Source organism: Tiliqua scincoides, chromosome 10 (assembly GCF_035046505.1).
Source record: "Tiliqua scincoides isolate rTilSci1 chromosome 10, rTilSci1.hap2, whole genome shotgun sequence".
In the NCBI taxonomy this organism is placed as follows: Eukaryota; Metazoa; Chordata; class Lepidosauria; order Squamata; family Scincidae; genus Tiliqua; species Tiliqua scincoides.
The window spans coordinates 7,699,492-7,719,230 of NC_089830.1; the positions used below are offsets into that span (position 1 = coordinate 7,699,492).

Below are 19,739 nucleotides of genomic sequence, written 5' to 3' on the forward strand. Positions count from 1 at the left end.
TCAAGGCAAAGGAGAAAGGTGATAGCCATCTTCAATCATCTGCAGGGGTGTCTTGAAGAAGAAAGGGGGGCTTGCTTTCTGTGGCTCTTGAGGACAGGATGAGAACTTAACAGGATTGAACAACAGGGAATTAGACTTAGGCTAGACATGAGGAAGAATTTCCTAGCTGTAACAGCTGTCCAATCCTGTGGAACAGCCTGCTGCATGCAGCTGTGGGCTTTCCCTCATTGGAGGTTTTCAAGCAGAGACCGGACCTGTCAGAGGTGATTTCACAAACTCCTGTACTGAGCAGGGGGTTGGACTAGATGACCTCCAATGTAGTCCCTTCTAATGTTAACTTTTATGTTTCAGTGATGTGAAAAATGCAAACGTTTAAGTATCAACCCTTCCCTCCCCTTACTTTATTTGCACTGCATGTAACAGTCCTGTGGAAGGGCTGTGGTACAGTACAGCAAGCTGCTTAAATACTGTCTAACTCATGGAACTGGCTGGTGCATGGGCATGTGTGCATGCACATGTGCAAGAGAGAGATTGATTGATTTCTTGATCAGTCTCCTTAGGGAGTGCGGTGAGCCCACCGTTAGAGAAACATGAAAAGGCAGTGGGGCTGCCTCAAGTGGGAATGTACTGGAGCCCAAAGCACTTCCATTGCTGAGATGTGACAAGAAAATACTAAAGCATGTTAACAGCTTGGCATTTCACGGATGGAGGCAGCCAAATATCAGGCCTAAAGTTCAAAGCAGAGCTGCTTTTGTTAAGTGTGGGCTACACTGAAGCTCAAATGTTATGTGCCAGCATGGAATTTGTACTGATGTGCTCTGCCCCAAGGTTGGGGGGGGGGGCTGCCTGCTGCTGTGGCCCTCTGTCAGTCGGCATGGGGGAGAGAAAGAGGGACTTTGTGGTATCCAGTTTAATTATTCTAGTAGTGCCAGAAGCTGAGATACTTGGGGTGCTGAGAAGGAAGACCAAAGGGAGTTGAGGTGGCTTTGGGGGAAGGTTTCTGGGTAAGAACCTGGTGAGTGAATTGCCACCAGGTGATGAATCGAGAGCAGGGGTTCCCAAACTTTGCAGCACCGTGACCCATCTCATCTTCTGTGGTGGGTCACGACACTTCTGGTGATGCTGGGGTCCTCTTCTGGCCCAGCGACCCACTCTACAGGCCTCTGTGGGCCTCTGAATGCACTTGGAAGCCTTTGGAAACCACTTTCGGTTTTCAGACGCAAACTGGAAGTTGTTTCTGGAGGCTACATCAGGCCATTCTCACAGAGGCCTGTAGAATGGGTTGCTGGGCCAGAAAAGGCTTGTGGAGGCTCTGGTAAGTAATGTGGCTGCTGCTATTGGCTGCTATTTGGAGCCAAATCAGCTTGGGTAGGAGAGCCCAGGCTGCAACCCACTGTGCTTGTGCTTACAACACACCAGTGGGTCATGACCCACACTTTGGGAAGCACTGGTCTAGAGCAGGGGTGGCCAGTATTTCAACCTTATGGCTCTTAGACCTTTAACAATTGTGTAGAGGAGGGAAATGAAATTCTGTGAGATGACAAGCGGCACCTGTTGAAATTTCCTCTTCTACACAATTGTTAAAGGTCCAGGAGCCCTAAGGTTGAATGGTTGGACACCCCTGCTCTGGAGTGTGCTGAAAGGGGAGCTCTCTCTGCGCGTGGCCAGAGACACGCTGTTCTTCTTTTACTATCTACAAGACCAATACAGAGCCTCAACATTGGAACGACACACTGAGGCTACAATCCTATCCCCACTTACATGGGAGTAAACCTCATTGACTATAATAGGACTTACTTCTAAGTAGACATTTATAGAATTGGGCTCGGAGACTGAGCTGTGGCTCTGAGTGAAACTGAGTTCAGGCCTTCAGTGCTGGACTGATTCAGGGCTTAGAAGAAAGGACCAGATCTGGTGGACTGGCCAGTGACCCCATCAGTTCATTCTTCTCCCTGGCATACCCAGAAGGGTGTGAATGTCACTCAGATCTTAGAGTGCAGTGATGGGATTTATATGACTCTGCTGCTGCTGCTGCACCATGAGCAATGATGGGGGTGGTTAATTAATCATGCTCTTCAGGGACAGAATGGCGGTGTACTGGGGTAATTAAAATGAAGCATCCCACTCCTTGTGGCGAATTGTGATTTATGAGCTTAACAAATGGCTCCTTTGTCTCCCTTGTTTGCCACCCCCCTCAACCCCCTTCCTGCTGCCATCCCTCCATCCCTTTCTTCTTTCCAGGCCCAGTGGGAAGGCTTGACTGGGCGCATTGTCTTCAACAAGACCAGCGGCTTGAGGACCGATTTTGACTTGGATATCATCAGCCTCAAGGAAGATGGGCTTGAAAAGGTCAGTACATAAGAACATAAGAAGAGCCTCGCTGGATCAGGCCAAAAGCCCAGCTTCCTGTATCTCACAGCGGCCTCTAGCAGCACACAATGAGATACCTGCATCCTGTTACTACTCCCTCGCATCTGGCATTCTGAGGTAGCCTACTTCTAGAACCAGGAGATTGCATTTACCCAACATGGTTTGTAACCAGTGATAGAATTTTCCTCCATAAAACTGTCCAAGCCCCTTTTAAAGGCATCTAGGCCAGATGCCATCACCACATCCTGTGGCAAGGAGTTCCACAGATTAATCACACACTGGGTAAATAAATATTCCCTTTCATCTGTTCGAACTCTCCCAACACTCCATTTTAGCGGATGTTCCCTGGTTCAGGCTTGGCTGGCATATACCTTACTTTTTCATGATATTTCATATTATCTCCTGTCTGGAACCTTGTGGTAAGTCAGATCATCTAGACCAGGTGTTGTATACACTGATCTGACCTGGCCACAGCTCTCCAGGGTTTCAGACAGAGAAGGATCCTTTCCAACCCTATCTGGAGATGTTGCCAGGAAATGAGCCTGAGACCTTCTGAATGCACAAACAGTTGCTCTTCCACCCTATTGCTTAGCATCAACAATACACAGAACGTCAGGTGCCCCAAGTCTTGGGGTTCCCAAACTATTTATGTTCACAACCCACTGCATTGTTTGTGTTGAATCTGGAGCCTGCCAAGGCCAGGAGGCTGCAACCAAAAATGGCAGGTGACCCAGAAGTTGTGTCTGAGTCGCAAACACCCATGTCATTTTCCTTAATGCACCACAGTTGCAAACTATGCATCAGCTGGTGTGGCACAACACACAGTTTAAGGGCCACGGCACAATGCAGAAAGTGATGTGGGGGTGTGCATGTGCTAGGCCTCTGAACCCAGAAGTGAATGGTGGTGACATCACCGCATGATGCATTTTGCATCCCCGTCATTTATTTCCTGGTTCTGGAGGGCATCACAGCCCCAGCAAGTTTGGGAACTGCTGCCGTAAGTGTTTCTTCTTCTGTACACAGAGGTTCTGCTATTGATAGAACTGTCCACTATGTATTTGTCTAGCTGCATTTGGGAAAATGTTTCAGATCTGTACTTTTAACAGGCTACTATGTACTGTATATGCTTTTAACAAGGATAGTCAGTGGGGCTCACTCCTGGGTAAGTGTGGATAAGCCTGCAGCCTTTGGCAAGTTTGGGGAATTTTTTTTTAAACAGAACAGCGACTGCTTGGGAGAGTTAGGAGGGGTCTTCTTTATTTTAAATAAATTTTTAAACTTATTGTAAACTTTTAATTTATGTGTAGTGTAATCCTATCTTGCACTGGAAAGGCAGGCTGGGAAACTTGCACTGTATCCAGCACAAGATTGGGACTCGAAGTGCCTCAGCCAGGGGCAAGGAAACTCTTCCCCTGGGTAAGCCACCACAGCCCCAATGGGTCTCCTTGGACTTGCGCCATCTCCTGAGGTGCATTGCCAAACCAACCAATCCCAGTCCATCAGCCTTAGAAGGGAGCTACCATCCATTTCCAGCAGCCAGGAGACTGGTTTGGGTGGCTGCTTCTCCCCATTCTGGCATAAATGGGCTGCATCCACTATGTTAATTAGCACCAATGCACTTGTGGCTTGTAGCTCCGTTCTGCTCAGGGAACAGGATTGAGATCTGGCATAATATCTGGGTACCAGCCCCACCCCCCTCTTCCTGCCTGCCTACCCACAGGTCCACCCTCCCCCCGCCGCAAAACGCCTTCCTCCGGCCCTCCCTGGACCCTTGCATCGACCAACGCAACCTTCCCTGCCTGAGTCAGCACAGAGTCTGGATTCAGCCTCCATGGGACAGCGCATGTCCCTGTGCTGGCCCAGTCAACACTCAAGGAGGCGCAAATGTGCAAGGGACTTGCGCCAGCCCAAGGCACGGTCAGGTTTGCGCCCTTAATTTATTTGGTTTTGTCATATGGGGGGATGCTAAAAATTTTCCTGCTTCACTATGTCACTTCTGACCATGACGTCATTTTCAGGTTAATGACATCACCTCCAGTGGGTCCCGACAGATTATCATTCTAAAAAGTGGGTCCGGGTGCTAAAACATTTGAGAACCGCTGCTCTAGGCAGTTGCTGGCCATGGTTTTTCTGAGACCAACATAAAAAGTCTCTTGTATTAAGATACTTCTTGCATATTTCATGCAAGGATGCTGGGACCCTGGCTAATTTGCATCATTTTCCGATAGTTCTTATCTGAGGCACAGGCGCTCGGTTGTCTTTCTCATGAGTGTGCTTAAGCTTTTTTGCCAATTCAAAGAGGCTTTAAAGTATCCATATCAAATCTCTGTGGAGCTGGGACATTAAATTCCCCTCAGTGGATAATCTGAATTAATGGTGTGCCCAAAGAAAGACCAAATCCCAATATGTACTTTTGCATTATGTTTAATAGCTTACATTTGCTGAGGTTTAGCGGTGGGCTTGTGATCCTCTTTTGCCTCCTGCAAGTTTGAGGATTACAGCCGTATTAACCATGTGTAATTACAAATGCTGCGTTATCCAACAAGCATGGCAGCCTTGGCATTGAAAAGGGGGATTGTATTGCGAGATGTTTTAAAAAAAAACAACCATGGATACAATCAGCCTTAGGTTCCATACGGGGTGCTTCCTTTGTTTTTGCCAAGTCATCTTTGAAGATAAGTTGCACAGGTTGCACTGAATTAAAAAATGAAATGGGAAAAAAAAAATAGATGAATTTTGTGGCCCTCCAAACTGAGTGATTGGAGGCTGGAGTTTTGATCAGATAGACCGCAGCTGGAACTCGGAAATGTGCCAGGCTCCACCTATGTTAATTTTTACAGAAGCTTAAGATTTGCCTCTTTAGGATGCAGGAGATACCACTTCACTGGTTACATGCACACACACCTGTCCCTTTTTTTGCAGAGACTGTACATGCCCAGCTTCCCAGTTTTCAGTTCAAATCCTGCAATCTGATTTCAGCCTTCCCTTCCAGGACTTTCAAACTCTCTGACCACTGCTCTGTTCCACCAGAAATCGATGTGACTTAGTGGCAGTATTGGAAATATTTCCCTATTTGGTGATGGGGGGAAGCAGAGTAGAGTAAGCAGCGAACCCCCCTTTTGGTTATCGCTTCAGGGAACCTCCATCACCTGACTGACTGCTATCAAAAAAAAGACAAAGAGGCAGAGGCTTGTTAAAGTTGTAAAAAGAAGTTGTTTACTCACGGTTCCAGTGAATGCATATTTACAGCATCGGATTAAGATCAGAGGTTCGGTTAACACTTAGAGATTGTAAGGCCCTTAGAGATTGTAAGGCCCTTGAGCTGCCTCACCCTGCTGGCCTTATGCTTAAGATGGTGTGGACATCAGAGCCCATGGTGTGCACAACTTAACAGGTCGGTGGGTCAGAGGACAAAAGGGAACGTGCTCAGTTAGAAAGGTGTGGGTCACGGAACAGAAGTGTGACCCCTTCTGGACAGTATCCTGCCCCCTCTGGACAGCAGCCTGAGTTGCACCAACACCAACAGGCAGAACAGTCAAAGCATGCCCCACTGGTTGAACGTTTGCTAATTTGTGCTTCTCATCACAGGTTGGAGTATGGAGTTTATCTGATGGACTAAACATCACTGAAATCTCCAGGAGACAGGGGCCCAATGTTACCGACTCCCTGACCAACAGATCTTTGATTGTTACCACAGTCCTGGTAGGTAGTTGCAAGCCTCTCCTTAATCCTCTTAGATTTGTCATAATTTACCTCTACCATAATTTGGGCTAATATTCCTACTTCTTCCTATGTACCAGTTCAGCCCTCTGAGGCCAACACTTCTCATATTTTCCAATGGGATGTAGAGATGGAATTTTGGCTGTGTTTACATCCATTGCATGAAATCTGGGCAGTGCATTCTGGCAAAAATATGGAAGTTTTCCCTAAATGTCACGGGATGATAGTTGTTGTCAGTAATAGAATCTTACTTGGAAGATTTTGGACTTAGGCTGTGGGCAGCCAGGAGATTGAATCAGCAGGAAACTGAACCAGCAGGGCTGGTACAAAGGTGTAATGACCTTTACAAAGGTGTCAAAAGTTTCAGTCCAGGCAGCTCAGGATGCTTTTAATGGGAAGACACAGGAAATAGTAACTTGACCTTAGAACTGTATGAGTGACTGAAGGCAGGAGAGTGACTGAAGGCAGACCAGGCAAGGTGAGGCAACTGCTTCACACAGCGGAGTGGAGGAGGTGGCGAATGAATAAGAGGAGCCTCTCGCCCTTCCCCTATCCACCCCCCAGCCATCTTGAGGCATTATCAGCCTTATATCAGGTTTATCTCAGCTGTGGAAGGGCATTGTGGTGCTTTGGAAGCAGATCGGCCTGGTCCCAGAAGAGTGGAAAGAGGGCGAGGGTAGAGGGCAGTAGGTGGGCAGTGGGGGGATCTGTTGGCTGGGCAACTGGGATTAGTTCAATGGGCCCCCTGTGTCTGCATAGGTTTGGTTCTGGAAACTGTGGATACCAAAATCCGTGGATGTTCGTCCACAGAAGACACAGTGACAAAATGGCATATACTGTATTTGTGTAAACAGTGTAGATTTACAGAAATCTATGTAATTTTGCACAAATTGCATAAATTTGCACATCTTGTGTTCATTGCCTGAAACAGTGTTTCTCAAACTGTGGGTGGGACCCACTAGGTGGGTCACGAGCCAATTTCGGATGGGTCCCCATTCATTTCAATATTTTGTTTTTAATATATTAGACTTGATGCTACCATAGCATGTGACTGCTTTGGGGAAATGTTACAGATTAGTACTTTTAACAGGCTACTCTGTATATACTTTTAATAATGATAGTAAATGGGACTTACTCCTGGGTAAGCGTGGGTAGGATTGCAGCCTAGGAATGCTAAAAATTTTCCTGCTTGATGACGTCACTTCCGGTCATGACTTCACTTCCGGTGGGTGGGTCTTGGCAGATTCTAAAAAGTGGGTCCTGGTTCTCAAACAAAGTTCTCACCACAAAGTTTGAGAACCACTAGCTTAAAACATAAGCAAATTAATGTATCTAAACTTGCGAAGATGCGCAGGCACAAGGCAAATGAAAATACAGTTGGGTATTTAAAATACATTTTCAGTTCCTGGTTTATTAAATCCATGGGTGAAGAGCCTGCAGGTATGGTGAGCCCACTGTACTTTGATGGAGAGGAAGAAGGAGAAGGGAAGACACTAAATGGGGAAAAGTCAGTGTTACCTTCCTTGCTAGCTAGAAGCAATGTCTTTTGGCTAAGGGGACATGAGGTTGTATGATGTAGGAGGTTGAGGATACACCAAATGGTGACTCAGAAGTGGAATTCTAAACTGTGAGTCTATGGTAAGATATTTTGTAGAACATCTTCCTATAGAGCAGGGGTGTCCAAAGTTTTTGGCAGGAGGGCCACATTGTCTCTCTGACACTGTGTCAGGGGCCAGAGGGGGTCAGGAAAAGAATTAACTTGCATTTCAAATTTGAATAAATTTACATAAGTTTACATAAATGAATATATTAAAGATGAACTTATATGAATGAATGAAGGTCTTGCAATAGCTCAAGGCCTATAAAAGGCCTTGCACAAAGCGAGGCTGGCCTTTCCTTTTCTGCCGCTACTGCATCACAGATGTGAAACAGCAAGCAGTGGAGGGAGACCTCATCCCACAGCTCGCTGAGAGGTCAAACAGTTGCCCTCACACTGAGAGCAGTTGCATTGGGCCAGTGTGGGCTCCAACAAATCACCGGAGGGCCAGAGGCTCATTGGAGATTGGGAGCTCCCTGAGGGCCGCATTGAGAGGCCTCTAGGGCCGCAAGTGGGCCCAGGGCCAGGGTTTGGGCACCCCTGCTATAGACCGACAGTTCCCAAACTCTACAAGAGATTTGGGACCTCCATAAGTAGCTGCTGGGCGGGGGGGGGGGGAGGCGGCAGTGACAGGATCCACCAGTGTGGCCAAAAAGGAACTTTTCACATAACTGGGGTTGAGCTGGCCCTCTGGAGTGTGGGCCTGCAGGCCTTTCTTGTAGGCTTCCCTACACCTCAGAACGCCTCCCTGATATGTTTGTGACCCACTTCAGTTTTCATTGCGAAACTGGAAATGGGTCATGATCACGCTGGGGAGCTGTTCTGAGGGGCCATGGGAGCTGTTCAACAGAAGGGCCATGGGCCCCCCACACCTCCGGAAGGCCAGCATGACCCCCCAGTTATGTGGAAAAATCCTTTTTTTGTGGCAGCAGCAAGATCCCGGAAATGCTGTCATTGCCATTGTAACATCATCACCACCACTACCACTTAAGGGGGTAGTGATTGTCTCCCACTGGCTGGGGCATCACAATGCCCCAGTTTAGGGAACCTCTTCTGTAGATCAATGTGGGATCTTTTGTTTTCTTGAGGCTCATTTTGACCTTCTGTTTGTCTTTTATCTTTCAAACTTAGTTCTCAGGTTAGTATTTAACTCCCATTTAATGATGGTTGGGCTCTGGCCTTTTGGTAGATAATGTTAAGGCTATAGCTATTACAGCTAAAAAGACGCATCGGTAAAGCAGCTACCACGTTTTCCAAACTCACAAAGAGAGTCTGGTCCAACAAGAAGCTGACGGAACATACCAAGATCCAGGTCTACAGAGCTTGCGTTCTGAGTACACTTCTGTACTGCAGCGAGTCATGGACTCTTTGCTCACAACAGGAGAGAAAACTGAACACTTTCCACATACGCTGCCTTCAACACATCCTCGGCATCACCTGGCAGGACAAAGTTCCAAACAACACAGTCCTGGAACGAGCTGGAATCCCTAACATGTATGCACTACTGAAACAGAGACGCCTGCGTTGGCTCAGTTATGTCGTGAGAATGGATGATGGCCGGATCCCAAAGGATCTCCTCTATGGAGAACTCGTGCAAGGAAAGCGCCCTACAGGTAGACCACAGCTGTGTTACGAGGACATCTGCAAGAGGGATCTGAAGGCCTTAGGAGTGGACCTCAACAGGTGGGAAACCCTGGCCTCTGAGCGGCCCGCTTGGAGGCAGGCTGTGCAGCATGGCCTTTCCCAGTTTGAAGAGACACTTGGCCAACAGACTGAGGCAAAGAGGCAAAGAAGGAAGGCCCATAGCCAAGGAGACAGACCAGGGACAGACTGCACTTGCTCCCAGTGTGGAAGGGATTGTCACTCCCGAATTGGCCTTTTCAGCCACACTAGACGCTGTTCCAGAACCACCATTCAGAGCACGATACCATAGTCTTTCGAGACTGAAGGTTGCCAACATATAGCTATTAGTTGCTTCCTTATTTAATAAAAGAATTTGAGCACTGTAGGGCAAATTTAATAAAGGGTTTGATAGGAAGTTTGTTGGTTTGAGCCCATTGTTCAGTTAAAGCACCGAATGACCTTACTCTCATAGAGTTATTTTCCATATCTTTAAAGTTGATTAGGCACTCTGAGAGTGGTCTGGGAGTTGCATTCGTTTTAAGAAAACTAGCACACTGGCTCTCATTCAGACTTTACTCATACTAATGAAAAGGAGTGTGGGGTGTGGGGCTCTTGGAAGCAACAAGGGAAAAAAAATCCCCCCTTATCTGTGGATCTGGTATTCATTGATTCAATTATTTGTGAAACCGTGGATTCCCTCACTCCCCCAGACCTCCTGATGCTGTATGTCAGTATAGAGCTTATTGGCTCAGGTGTGCCAGAACACCTTATCCCCCCATGCTCCTCTTTGAACGTTCACAGTGTTTACTCAGGAGTAAGTCCCACTAAGTTCTATGGGGCCTGCTTCCAGCTAAATGTACATAGGATTGCAGCCTTAGCCAGTGACACCCAGGTCCTCTGCCAGCCTCCTTGAGCACCAGCTGTCACTGCATATTTAACACGCAGGACTGCGATTGGATTTGATAGCAGGCATCAGCTCCAAATGAATTTTTCTCCAGTTTCTAATGAAGTATGACGAGGTCCGCTGGTCTTGACATTTGGGTGTGTTACATGTTGCTTGGTCGTGCAGAAGGAATGAGGATAGATACAGGGCTGCTCACAGAAAGAGTGAACAGATTTCCTCTTTAAAAAAAATGCACACATTTTTGTTTCAATTATAGACTTAAAAAAGAAACTTACATAAGACATCATATGCCAACAAAAATATAACATACATTTATTGTTCATACAGTTAAGCATGCCCAGTTTTTTCATTTATAACAATCTGACAGCTGCCTAATTATAAATTATTACTCTGTCAATGACAACGGTTTATATTTTTCAGTTTTCATTGGATCGTTGTTATGCATGTGTGGCAAAAAAAAAAAAAGGCCCCCACCATTATTCAACAGGATCTGTGTGGGTAACCCCTGCTAATTGGGTAAGAGGCACTTTTTCAAGTGGGTGCTCCTTTTTTTAGCAGGGGGAGAGTAACTGGCCCACCTCACCCCAGCACTGTCTGTTCTAGTGGCTGTCTGCTGGTATTCATTTGCATCTTTTTAGATTGTGAGCCCTTTTGGGACAGGGAGCCATTTAGTTATTTGATTTTTCTCTGTAAACTGCTTTGTGAACTTTTAGTTGAAAAGCGGTATATAAATACTGTTAATAATAATGTTAATAATAATATTACCATTAGAGACATGCTTGTAAACCAATGTTTTTCCATACTGCTGGTCATGACCCCACTAGTGGGTCCCAACCTGATTGTTGGTAGGTCCTGAAATTGACAAGCTAATAGTTGAGAAGGAAAACGTATTGGATCAGTAGTGGATCTCACCAGCCCCGTGCCCAGGGGCAAAGGTCCGCAATGGCGCCCCGTGGGATGACGCCGCCTCCCCCCATGCATAAATCCACCCCCCCCCACTTACCTGGAGCACACAGTGCCTTGCACAACTCCAGGATGTGTCGGGGAAGCCTCTTGAAGGTTTCCTGATGCTTTAAACTGTGCTTCTGGCAAACCGGAAGCACAGTGTTGAACCCCCTTGGGATCCTCGGAGAGGCTTCTTTGGGGTCCTAAAGGTGCATGAGGCTCCACGCCCGGGGCATTTGTTCCATCAGACAAATGGCAGGTCCACCACTGTATTGAACCTTAGTGAAACTGAGCCACATGTTCATGTTTACTCGGGAGTAGGCAACTGTGCCTCAGTCAACTTAGAAAGGCAAGCAGAGAGGAACACAGTGCCATGAGAATGGTCCCAATCTGATGAACGAGTTCTCTAGTGCTTGCTACTAAGCCCGTAACCTACCTCTTCCTTCCATTTTGCAAGATGTACTGAGCTAAGACAAGGGGAAGCTGCCATTATTGTGGGGCCTTGAGAGTGGTGGTGCTGAGTTTGGGATAGGCGTGAGGACTGAATTATTGACTTTGAGCTGGTTGAAATTCCTCATTCTGCAGCACCCGCCAAAGTTAAATTATCTATTTGAAATAAATATATATTATAGATATTTCAGTTCTATGTAAGGAGACATAATTTGCATTCCTGCTCTGTTTCTGATGTCTCTTTGGATTTTTCCTTGAGTTTCAAATTTGCCAAAAATTATTTATTGAAAATTTCTTGTGTTTCTTCTTGCTAAGGATGGGTGAAAGGGTTTTGCTTGGTCTGTAACCCATCAGGAAGATGACTGTTAGAGGGAGAAGGGGAAATGGGGTACAGCAGTGTTTCTCAAACTGTGGGTTGGGACCCACTAGTGGGTCGCGAGCCCCATTCATTTCAATGTGTATTTTATCTTTAATATATTACACTTGATACTACTATAGTCTGTACTGCTTTCGGGGAACTGTTACAGATCTGTAATTTTAACAGGGTACTATGTATAGACTTTTAACAATGTTAGTCAATGCGGCTTACTCCCAGGTAAGTGCGGATAGGATTGCAGCCTTTGGGATGTTTTGGAATTTTTTTAAACAGATCGTCAACTGCTGGGGAGAGTTAGGAGAGTTCTTTATTTTAAACAATTTTTAAACTTATACTTATTATAAACTTTTATTTTTCTTAATTTGATTTTATTTTGGCGTATGGGGGTGTTTAAAATGTTCCTGCTTGATGATGTCACTTCTGACCATGACATCACTACTATCTTAATGACATCACTTCCAATGGGTCCCAACAGATTGTCGTTCTAAAAAGTGGATCCTGGTACTAAAAAGTTTGAGAACAACTGGGGTACAGGATTAGGAAGGATGGATGAAGTTCCTATCCCTCTATCTCTGTGAGTCCTGAATGGAGCCATGTCTGGTTTCAGTGCTTCTGAGAAACAATTGGGACTAGAAATCTTCTCCTTCTGAAAGGTCACAAATGTAGTTGATGCTTCATCTTTGTAAAGGATTTTACCTGGATTTTGCATTTAACCATAGATTTTGTGTCCTGAATACACAGTGAATACAACAGGTTCAGAGGAGAGCAACAAGGAAGATCAGGGGGCTGGAGGACAAGTCCCACAAGGAAAGATTGAGGGAACTTTGCATGTTCAGCCTGGAGAAGAGAAGGCTGATATGATAGATATCATATATGAGATGGATATGATAGCTCTCTTCAAATACCTAAAGGGCTGTCATATGGAAGAAGGGAATAATTTATTCTCAACTGCCTCTGAAAGTAGAACTAGAATAAATGGCTACAAACTGCAAGAGAGGAGACTTCGATTAGACATCAGGAAAAAATTCCTGATGGTCAGGGCGGTTCGACAGTGGGACAGATTGCCGAGAGAGGTGATAGACTCTCCCTCACTAGAGATATTCAGGCAGAGGCTCGACAAGCACCTGTTGGAGATGCTGTAAGAGGATTTCCTGCCTAAGGCAGGGGGTTGGACTAGATTACCTATTAGGACCCTTCCAACTCTATGATTCTATGAAGTAAATTCCTGGGCTTTGGGGTCAGGAAAAAAGGACGTCAGCACAGCTGTGGAAGGGGCTTGTATAAGAATTATGAGCAGAAATGGCAAAGCATTGGTTACAAATGGAGTTAAAGGAAGAAGGAAGCTGTTGTGATCTCTGATCTTTTTTCTTTTGCCTGTTCTGAGCCATCTCCCCAGACCTCCACTGACAGACGTTCTGTCTGCCGGAGAACCCTTCCTATATTTCAGAAGAAAAAGCATGCTTATTTTACAATTCCATTGCATGTTGGAGCAAACATCACTTTCAGATTTTTTCCCCATGTTTGGGAATCATTCCATTTTATCAAGCTGAGCATATCTAATAAAAGCAGCCTTCAGTTCTCTCATCTTTAGCTGCTCTCATGCATGCTTCTTGTGATGCCTGCTGACTGAGAGCCAAAACCCTGGAAGCCAGAAAAAGGGGAAAGCAGAGAAACGGGTTGCCCGGAATCCCTCCCTCCCTCCCTCCTCCTTTCACACCCTTCTGCTCACATTGCAGCCAGGACTTGTCGACAGCAGGGCGATGTTGCCCCAACAGACCATTCCGCTCTCCTCGAGCCGCAGGGGAGCTGTGAAGAACCTGAAATTGAGGGCACCTTTGCTGAGAAATCGATTAGCGAGCCCTGAAAGCCTGCGAATTGAATGTCTGACCATTTCCAGTAATACATTGTGAAGCAGCCCGTGAATTAAGTGTCTTGCAGAGTTCAAGAATTACCCTGAGGAAATGTTTTAGATCTCCAGGAGTGGCGCTGAGGCGAGCAGAGCTCTGGGGTGACACTGCTTCTTCAGCTGTTAAATATGAATGCCCTCCCTTCAGTGCCTCCTGGAATTAATGGGGCTTTAAGGCTGCTCTGGTAGGCCTGTAGACGGGGGTGCTAGTACACAACATTAGGATTTGAGTGCCCTACAGTTGTACCCCATTTACAACCCAATCCTGAGCTGCCTGGTGCCCAGAGGAGCAGCGGCACCAAAATGGCTGCCACTACATCCAGTGGCTGCTGGGCAACCACCAGTGGCTCCTCGGAGGAATTGGGCATTCGCACCCTTCTCCCAAGTAAGGGAGGAGGCCCCACCATGGGGCTACTAGACTCTGCACCCGCTATTTAGCTGGCACAGAGCAAAGCAGTTCCATGTTGGCCCAGGAGTAAAGCAGCCTCATGTTGGTCCCATCCCGACCCACTCCCTCCCCCTACCCCACCTTCCCCCTACCCTGCAACGCTTACCGCTGGCTCAGCATGGGCGCTGACTCAGCGCGAGCCATGCTGAGCCAGTGCCAGATGGAGGCCTGTCACATGCAGCCCAGAGCTATGGGTGAGCTGTGGGTGAGCAGGGGGAGGCTACCTCTACCCCTCCCCTCCCCCCACCCCTGAATGCCTCCCCCCACCCCCACTCACCGCTCCAAAGCCCAGCGTTCACCCATAGTGCCGGGCTGCATGTGATAGGCCTCTATCTGGCACTCGCTCAGAGTGGCTCATGCTGAGCCAACGCACATGCTGAGCCAGCGGTAAGTGTTGCAGGCGTGCCTTAGATAACCTTTTACCTTCCCATGTATCCAGCTTTCTCAAGTATTTTGATGTGTGCTTCAGACTATCTATATCAGTTGTGCCCACTTTGGGGTACCACCAGATTCTACGTCTGCCTTTTGCAAACAGATTTGGATCTCTCATTCTTGCTATTCGGAACGGTGGGATTCTAAAAATCTGGGCATAATTTGTGACGCTAAATGTGTGCTGGTTTATGACCTGAGTGTAAACCCAGCCAGGATGGTGTGTAGTGGTTGTTGTGTTGGACATATACTTGGAAGATCTGGGTTCAAATCCCTTCTCATCCACAAGGCTTCCTTGGTGACTCTGGGCTAGTCACTATCTCTCAGCCTACCTCACAGGGTTGTTGTGAGGACAAAAGGAGGGAAGGAACCATGTATACCACCCTGAATTCCATGAAGGAAGGGCAGTATAAAAATGTGAAAAATAAATAAAATAATATACCTGGATTTTCTGGGCTGTGAAGTGAAAGGGAGAAAGGCTGTGAAAGGGAGAAAGTGCTTCAAAGGCTATGTGATTCTGTCACAAACTGGGTATCAAAGAGAATCTGTGGGATCCAGTGGCAAAACAGGTAACTTCAAACACACTCAGGACATCTGCTCTCATTTAGGCAAGGCTTGCCCTCTTAACAGTTCATGATCTGTAAATTGGGAGACCCCCCCACACAGCTGAATACAAGGGCCATAATAATCTAAATACAGGGTGAAGGGTTCTTTTAATTACTATTAAGTAATTGATCTCCATTTGCTTTGCTCTGTGTTGAATTGCTCTAGTGGAGGTAGTGGAGGTTGCAAAGCACTTTGCAAATTAAATGTGATCTCTAAGTGGCAAAGTGCATTGGTGCTAATTAACATATTGGATGCAGCCCATTTATGCCAGAATGGGGAGAAGCAGCCACCCAAACCAGTCTCTTGGCTGCTGGAAATGGATGGTAGCTCCCTTCTAAGGCTGATGGACTGGGATTGGTTGGTTTGGTTCTTTTTTCTCACCTCTCTCTCTCTCTCTCTCTCTCTCTCTGTTAAGGAGGAACCTTTCATCATGTTCCGGAAGTCAGACACAGTCCTTTCAGGGAATGACCGCTTTGAAGGCTACTGCATAGACCTTCTGAAGGAACTCTCCCATATTCTCGGCTTTGATTATGACATCCGGTTGGTGGAAGATGGGAAGTATGGTGCCCAGGATGAGAAAGGACAGTGGAATGGCATGATACGGGAGCTAATTGATCACGTAAGGCCGGCATTTTGTTCCTATTCATGTTCAAGATCATTCCAGCTCTGGCCTTAATTTTGTTAGAACTAAGTTGAACTGATTTCTGAGAGTTTCCACAAAGGAGTAGATGATTGATGCTTAGGTGTGCCAGGCTGGAGTCACCCTCAACCCATAGATTCAGGAGGTGGGTCCTACAGTGGGCCCTCCTTATCTGTGAGCTCAGCATCCACCAATTTTAGTATCTGTGGATGCTGAGCCCATGGTTGAGGGTCCTCAAAAGACCTCCCAGATGCACACAGAAGGCACTTCTGGTTTGTTCCAGACACTACCAGACACACCTGGAGGTCTTCTGAGGCACACAGAGGCCTTGTGCTGCCTCCCTGCACCTCAGAGCACTTCCTGGAAGTGACCAGAAGGCACTTTCAATCATGTCTGCGAGGTCCTGTGTAACCCAACTGCAGATTTAATTATCCATGGAATTTGGTGTCCATGGGGGGGGGGGTGTCCTGGAATGGATCCCCCACAGACACTGAGGTCCCATTGTATTTGCATACTATTGAATGACTAGATAAGCCTGATGTCACAAACCCTACAAGAAAATGGGGGAAGGGGCATGGAGAAAAATTCTAACTGTTTGGGAGGAATTTTCTCAATATTTACACTGTGGGAAAAAATTGCAATGTTTTGTTTTCAGAATTACTTTTTGAAGTAGTGTTTTAAAATAATTGTAACAGGCAAAACTCTGTAGCTACACCACACCAACTCTGTCTCCTCTACTTCCAGGCCAATGGGGGGAGGTGGAGCTGCAGTCCCACACTACAGACTAAGTACCAAATCCTATTCAACTTTCTAGCACTGATACAGCCATGCCAGCAGGGCGTGCACTGCAATCCGGGGGGGGGGCAGGCACAGAGGCCTTCATGCCTTGTGGGCAGCATTGCAGCTGCATTGGTGCTGAAAATTTGGAAAGGATTGGGCCTTAAGGCTGCAATCCTATGTATACTTTCCTGGGAGTAAGACTTCTTTAAAAATGGAGAGAGTGTGTGTGTGTGTGTGTGTGTGTTTTATACTCTCAGATATCAGTTCAACTTGTTCTAACAACTTGTTCTAACACAGAGGTCTCCAAACCCCGGCCAGATATTTCATGTGGCCCTCTGGCCAAAAAGTTTGGAGACCCGTATTCTAACAAAACACACACACACAATATTCAGTTACATTTGAGCTTGACCAGGAAACAGGATCCAAGATGAGGCTTCTATATATAGGTAGCCATATGTGTTAAATGCAGTAGCATTACTTTCTTGGCAAGTGTCTCTGATGAAACACAGAGTTTAATTAGCAATTACTGCGAAGGACATTTCAGGAGAGATATGGAGCCTTCATTAAGAACATAAGAACATAAGAACAGCCCCACTGGATCAGGCCATAGGCCAATCTAGTCCAGCTTCCTGTATCTCACAGCGGCCCACCAAATGCCCCAGGGAGCACACTAGATAACAAGAGACCTCATCCTGGTGCCCTCCCTTGCATCTGGCATTCTGACATAACCCATTTCTAAAATCAGGAGGTTGCGCATACACATCATGGCTTGTACCCCATAATGGATTTTTCCTCCAGAAACTTGTCCAATCCCCTTTTAAAGGCGTCCAGGCCAGTCGCCATCACCACATCCTGTGGCAAGGAGTTCCACAGACCAACCACACGCTGAGTAAAGAAATATTTTCTTTTGTCTGTTCTAACTCTCCCAACACTCAATTTTAGTGGATGTTCCCTGGTTCTGGTATTATGTGAGAGTGTAAAGAGCATCTCCCTATTCACTTTGTCCATCCCCTGCATAATTTTGTATGTCTCAATCATGTCCCCCCTCAGGCGTCTCTTTTCTAGGCTGAAGAGGCCCAAACGCCGTAGACTTTCCTCATAAGGAAGGTGCCCCAGTCCAGTAATCATCTTAGTCGCTCTCTTTTGCACCTTTTCCATTTCCACTATTCCACTGCTTGTGGATGAGGTTTGACACCAATCGCTGTTGGAAAGATTCATGTTGATTTCCCCTCTGATCAGGATGAACCCATCTCTCAAAGAGTTAAGTTCTTGCCTGCAGGCCTGAATCCCAGAGGAAATATCCAGGTATGATGATCTGTGCTTGTGCTCTTATAACCTTACCCTGATGAGAAACGGAGGACAAGTGATGAAAAGGAGAACCAGGTGTGTGAGGGACAATTTCATTTATTTTAGAAATGCACTTTTATTTTCAAAAGTGATCTTATCAGGACCAAATGGAAACGGGTTCCACCTCCCAGCTGAGCAGGAGCTGCTTTCTCACGCCATGTATACAAATATTACCTAAACTGACAGCAGCAAACCTTCCCAGAATGCAAAGCTGCTAAGCTGGGACACTGTGTTGTCCCCTTCATATATAGCAATGATGGGTGACACATACTTCAGGCTGCTGCTTCTACTAGATTGATTCAGAAGTAAACTGAACTGCTTCCCAAATTATATCTGATTATATCTGAGTAAATCCAATCCATTTGTGTGGCCTGTCCCATTGTTGTCTGATAAGTGACATGGGGACATGAGAGGCTTCTTCCAATTGAGGTTTTCTTCTTATAATTGAGGGGCAAGTGAATTAGAATAGACCAGTGATTTTCAACCTTTTTCATCTCATGGCACACCGACAAGATACTAAAATTGTCAAGGCACACCATCAGTTTTTGGACAATTGTCAAGGCACATCTTTCTGTTGGTGGGGGGCTCATATCCCCAATGGTCCTATTAATAAATGACCCTCCACCAAACTCCTGCGACAAACCTGGGGACCATTCGCAGCACACCAGTGTGCCACAGCACATTGGTTGAAAATGGCTGGAATAGACCAAAGGAAATATTTCTTGACCCAGCATGCATTTTTTGACCCTGTGGAACTCCTTTCCACGGGATGTGGTGATGGCATCTGGCCTAGCCACCTTTAAAAGGAAATTGGACAGCTTTTTGGAGGAAAAGTTCACAAATCTGTCCAATCCCCTTTGAAAGGCATCTAGGACAGATGCCATCACCCCATTGCTGTGGCAAAGAGTTCCACAGATTAATTACATGCTGGGTAAAGAAATAATTCCTTTTGAAATATATATTTCCAAAGTCAGATAGGCTGTTAGAAACGTGTGTTGGCATGGTGGAGATTCTCCACATGGAATGCTGACTGCAAGTATTGTGGTCCTTATGTGGAAGTCTCCATGGAGTTGGAGTGCAAAATGATAAAATCAACCTTCTGTTTCTCAGTGTCCCCCATGATGCTGTGGCTTATGCCTTTATAGAATGTGCACCAATCTTTTGTCTAAGCCAGAAGCTGAACAGTCAGTTTCCAAAGGGAAAAGTTTTTAAAGGGCAATTAAAATTCAACTGCACTTTTACGGCTACTTTCAAACAGTAATCACCGCTTGCCTATGGAGAGCAACTTTTTATCTTAAGTTTTTTTTTCTCAGAGCACTCTACAAACATTAATTACCCCCCTGCAATGCTGAGTGGGTTCCATTTTAATTGAAATTGTAAATGGTTTTGCTCCAAGTTGCACAGCGCATCCCTGGCACAACATAGACGTGAGCCAGAATCCTAAGTAACCCAGGATTTGTGTTTGCTGAGACTTGCTGCATGTCTGTTCATGGGAACCACTGAGGCAGTAGCTGTGACATTTTAAAATAATAACCCATTGACAAATACACCAACCTTGGAGCACAAGAGCCTTGAAAGACCTTGTTAACCTTGATTAG

At 46.2% G+C, this 19,739-nt stretch overlaps 1 protein-coding gene across 1 annotated transcript in view; it reads left to right on the forward strand.

Annotated features, from left to right (window-relative positions):
• The window catches only part of GRIK3 (glutamate ionotropic receptor kainate type subunit 3), a 243,622-nt gene that overhangs the window by 184,734 nt on the left and 39,149 nt on the right, over positions 1–19,739 (forward strand). Inside the window, exons 8-10 of the mRNA XM_066639080.1 lie at positions 2,242–2,349; positions 5,959–6,072; positions 15,790–15,993. Coding sequence (XP_066495177.1) covers positions 2,242–2,349; positions 5,959–6,072; positions 15,790–15,993 — 426 coding nt within the window. The remainder of the gene's footprint in view (positions 1–2,241; positions 2,350–5,958; positions 6,073–15,789; positions 15,994–19,739) is intronic.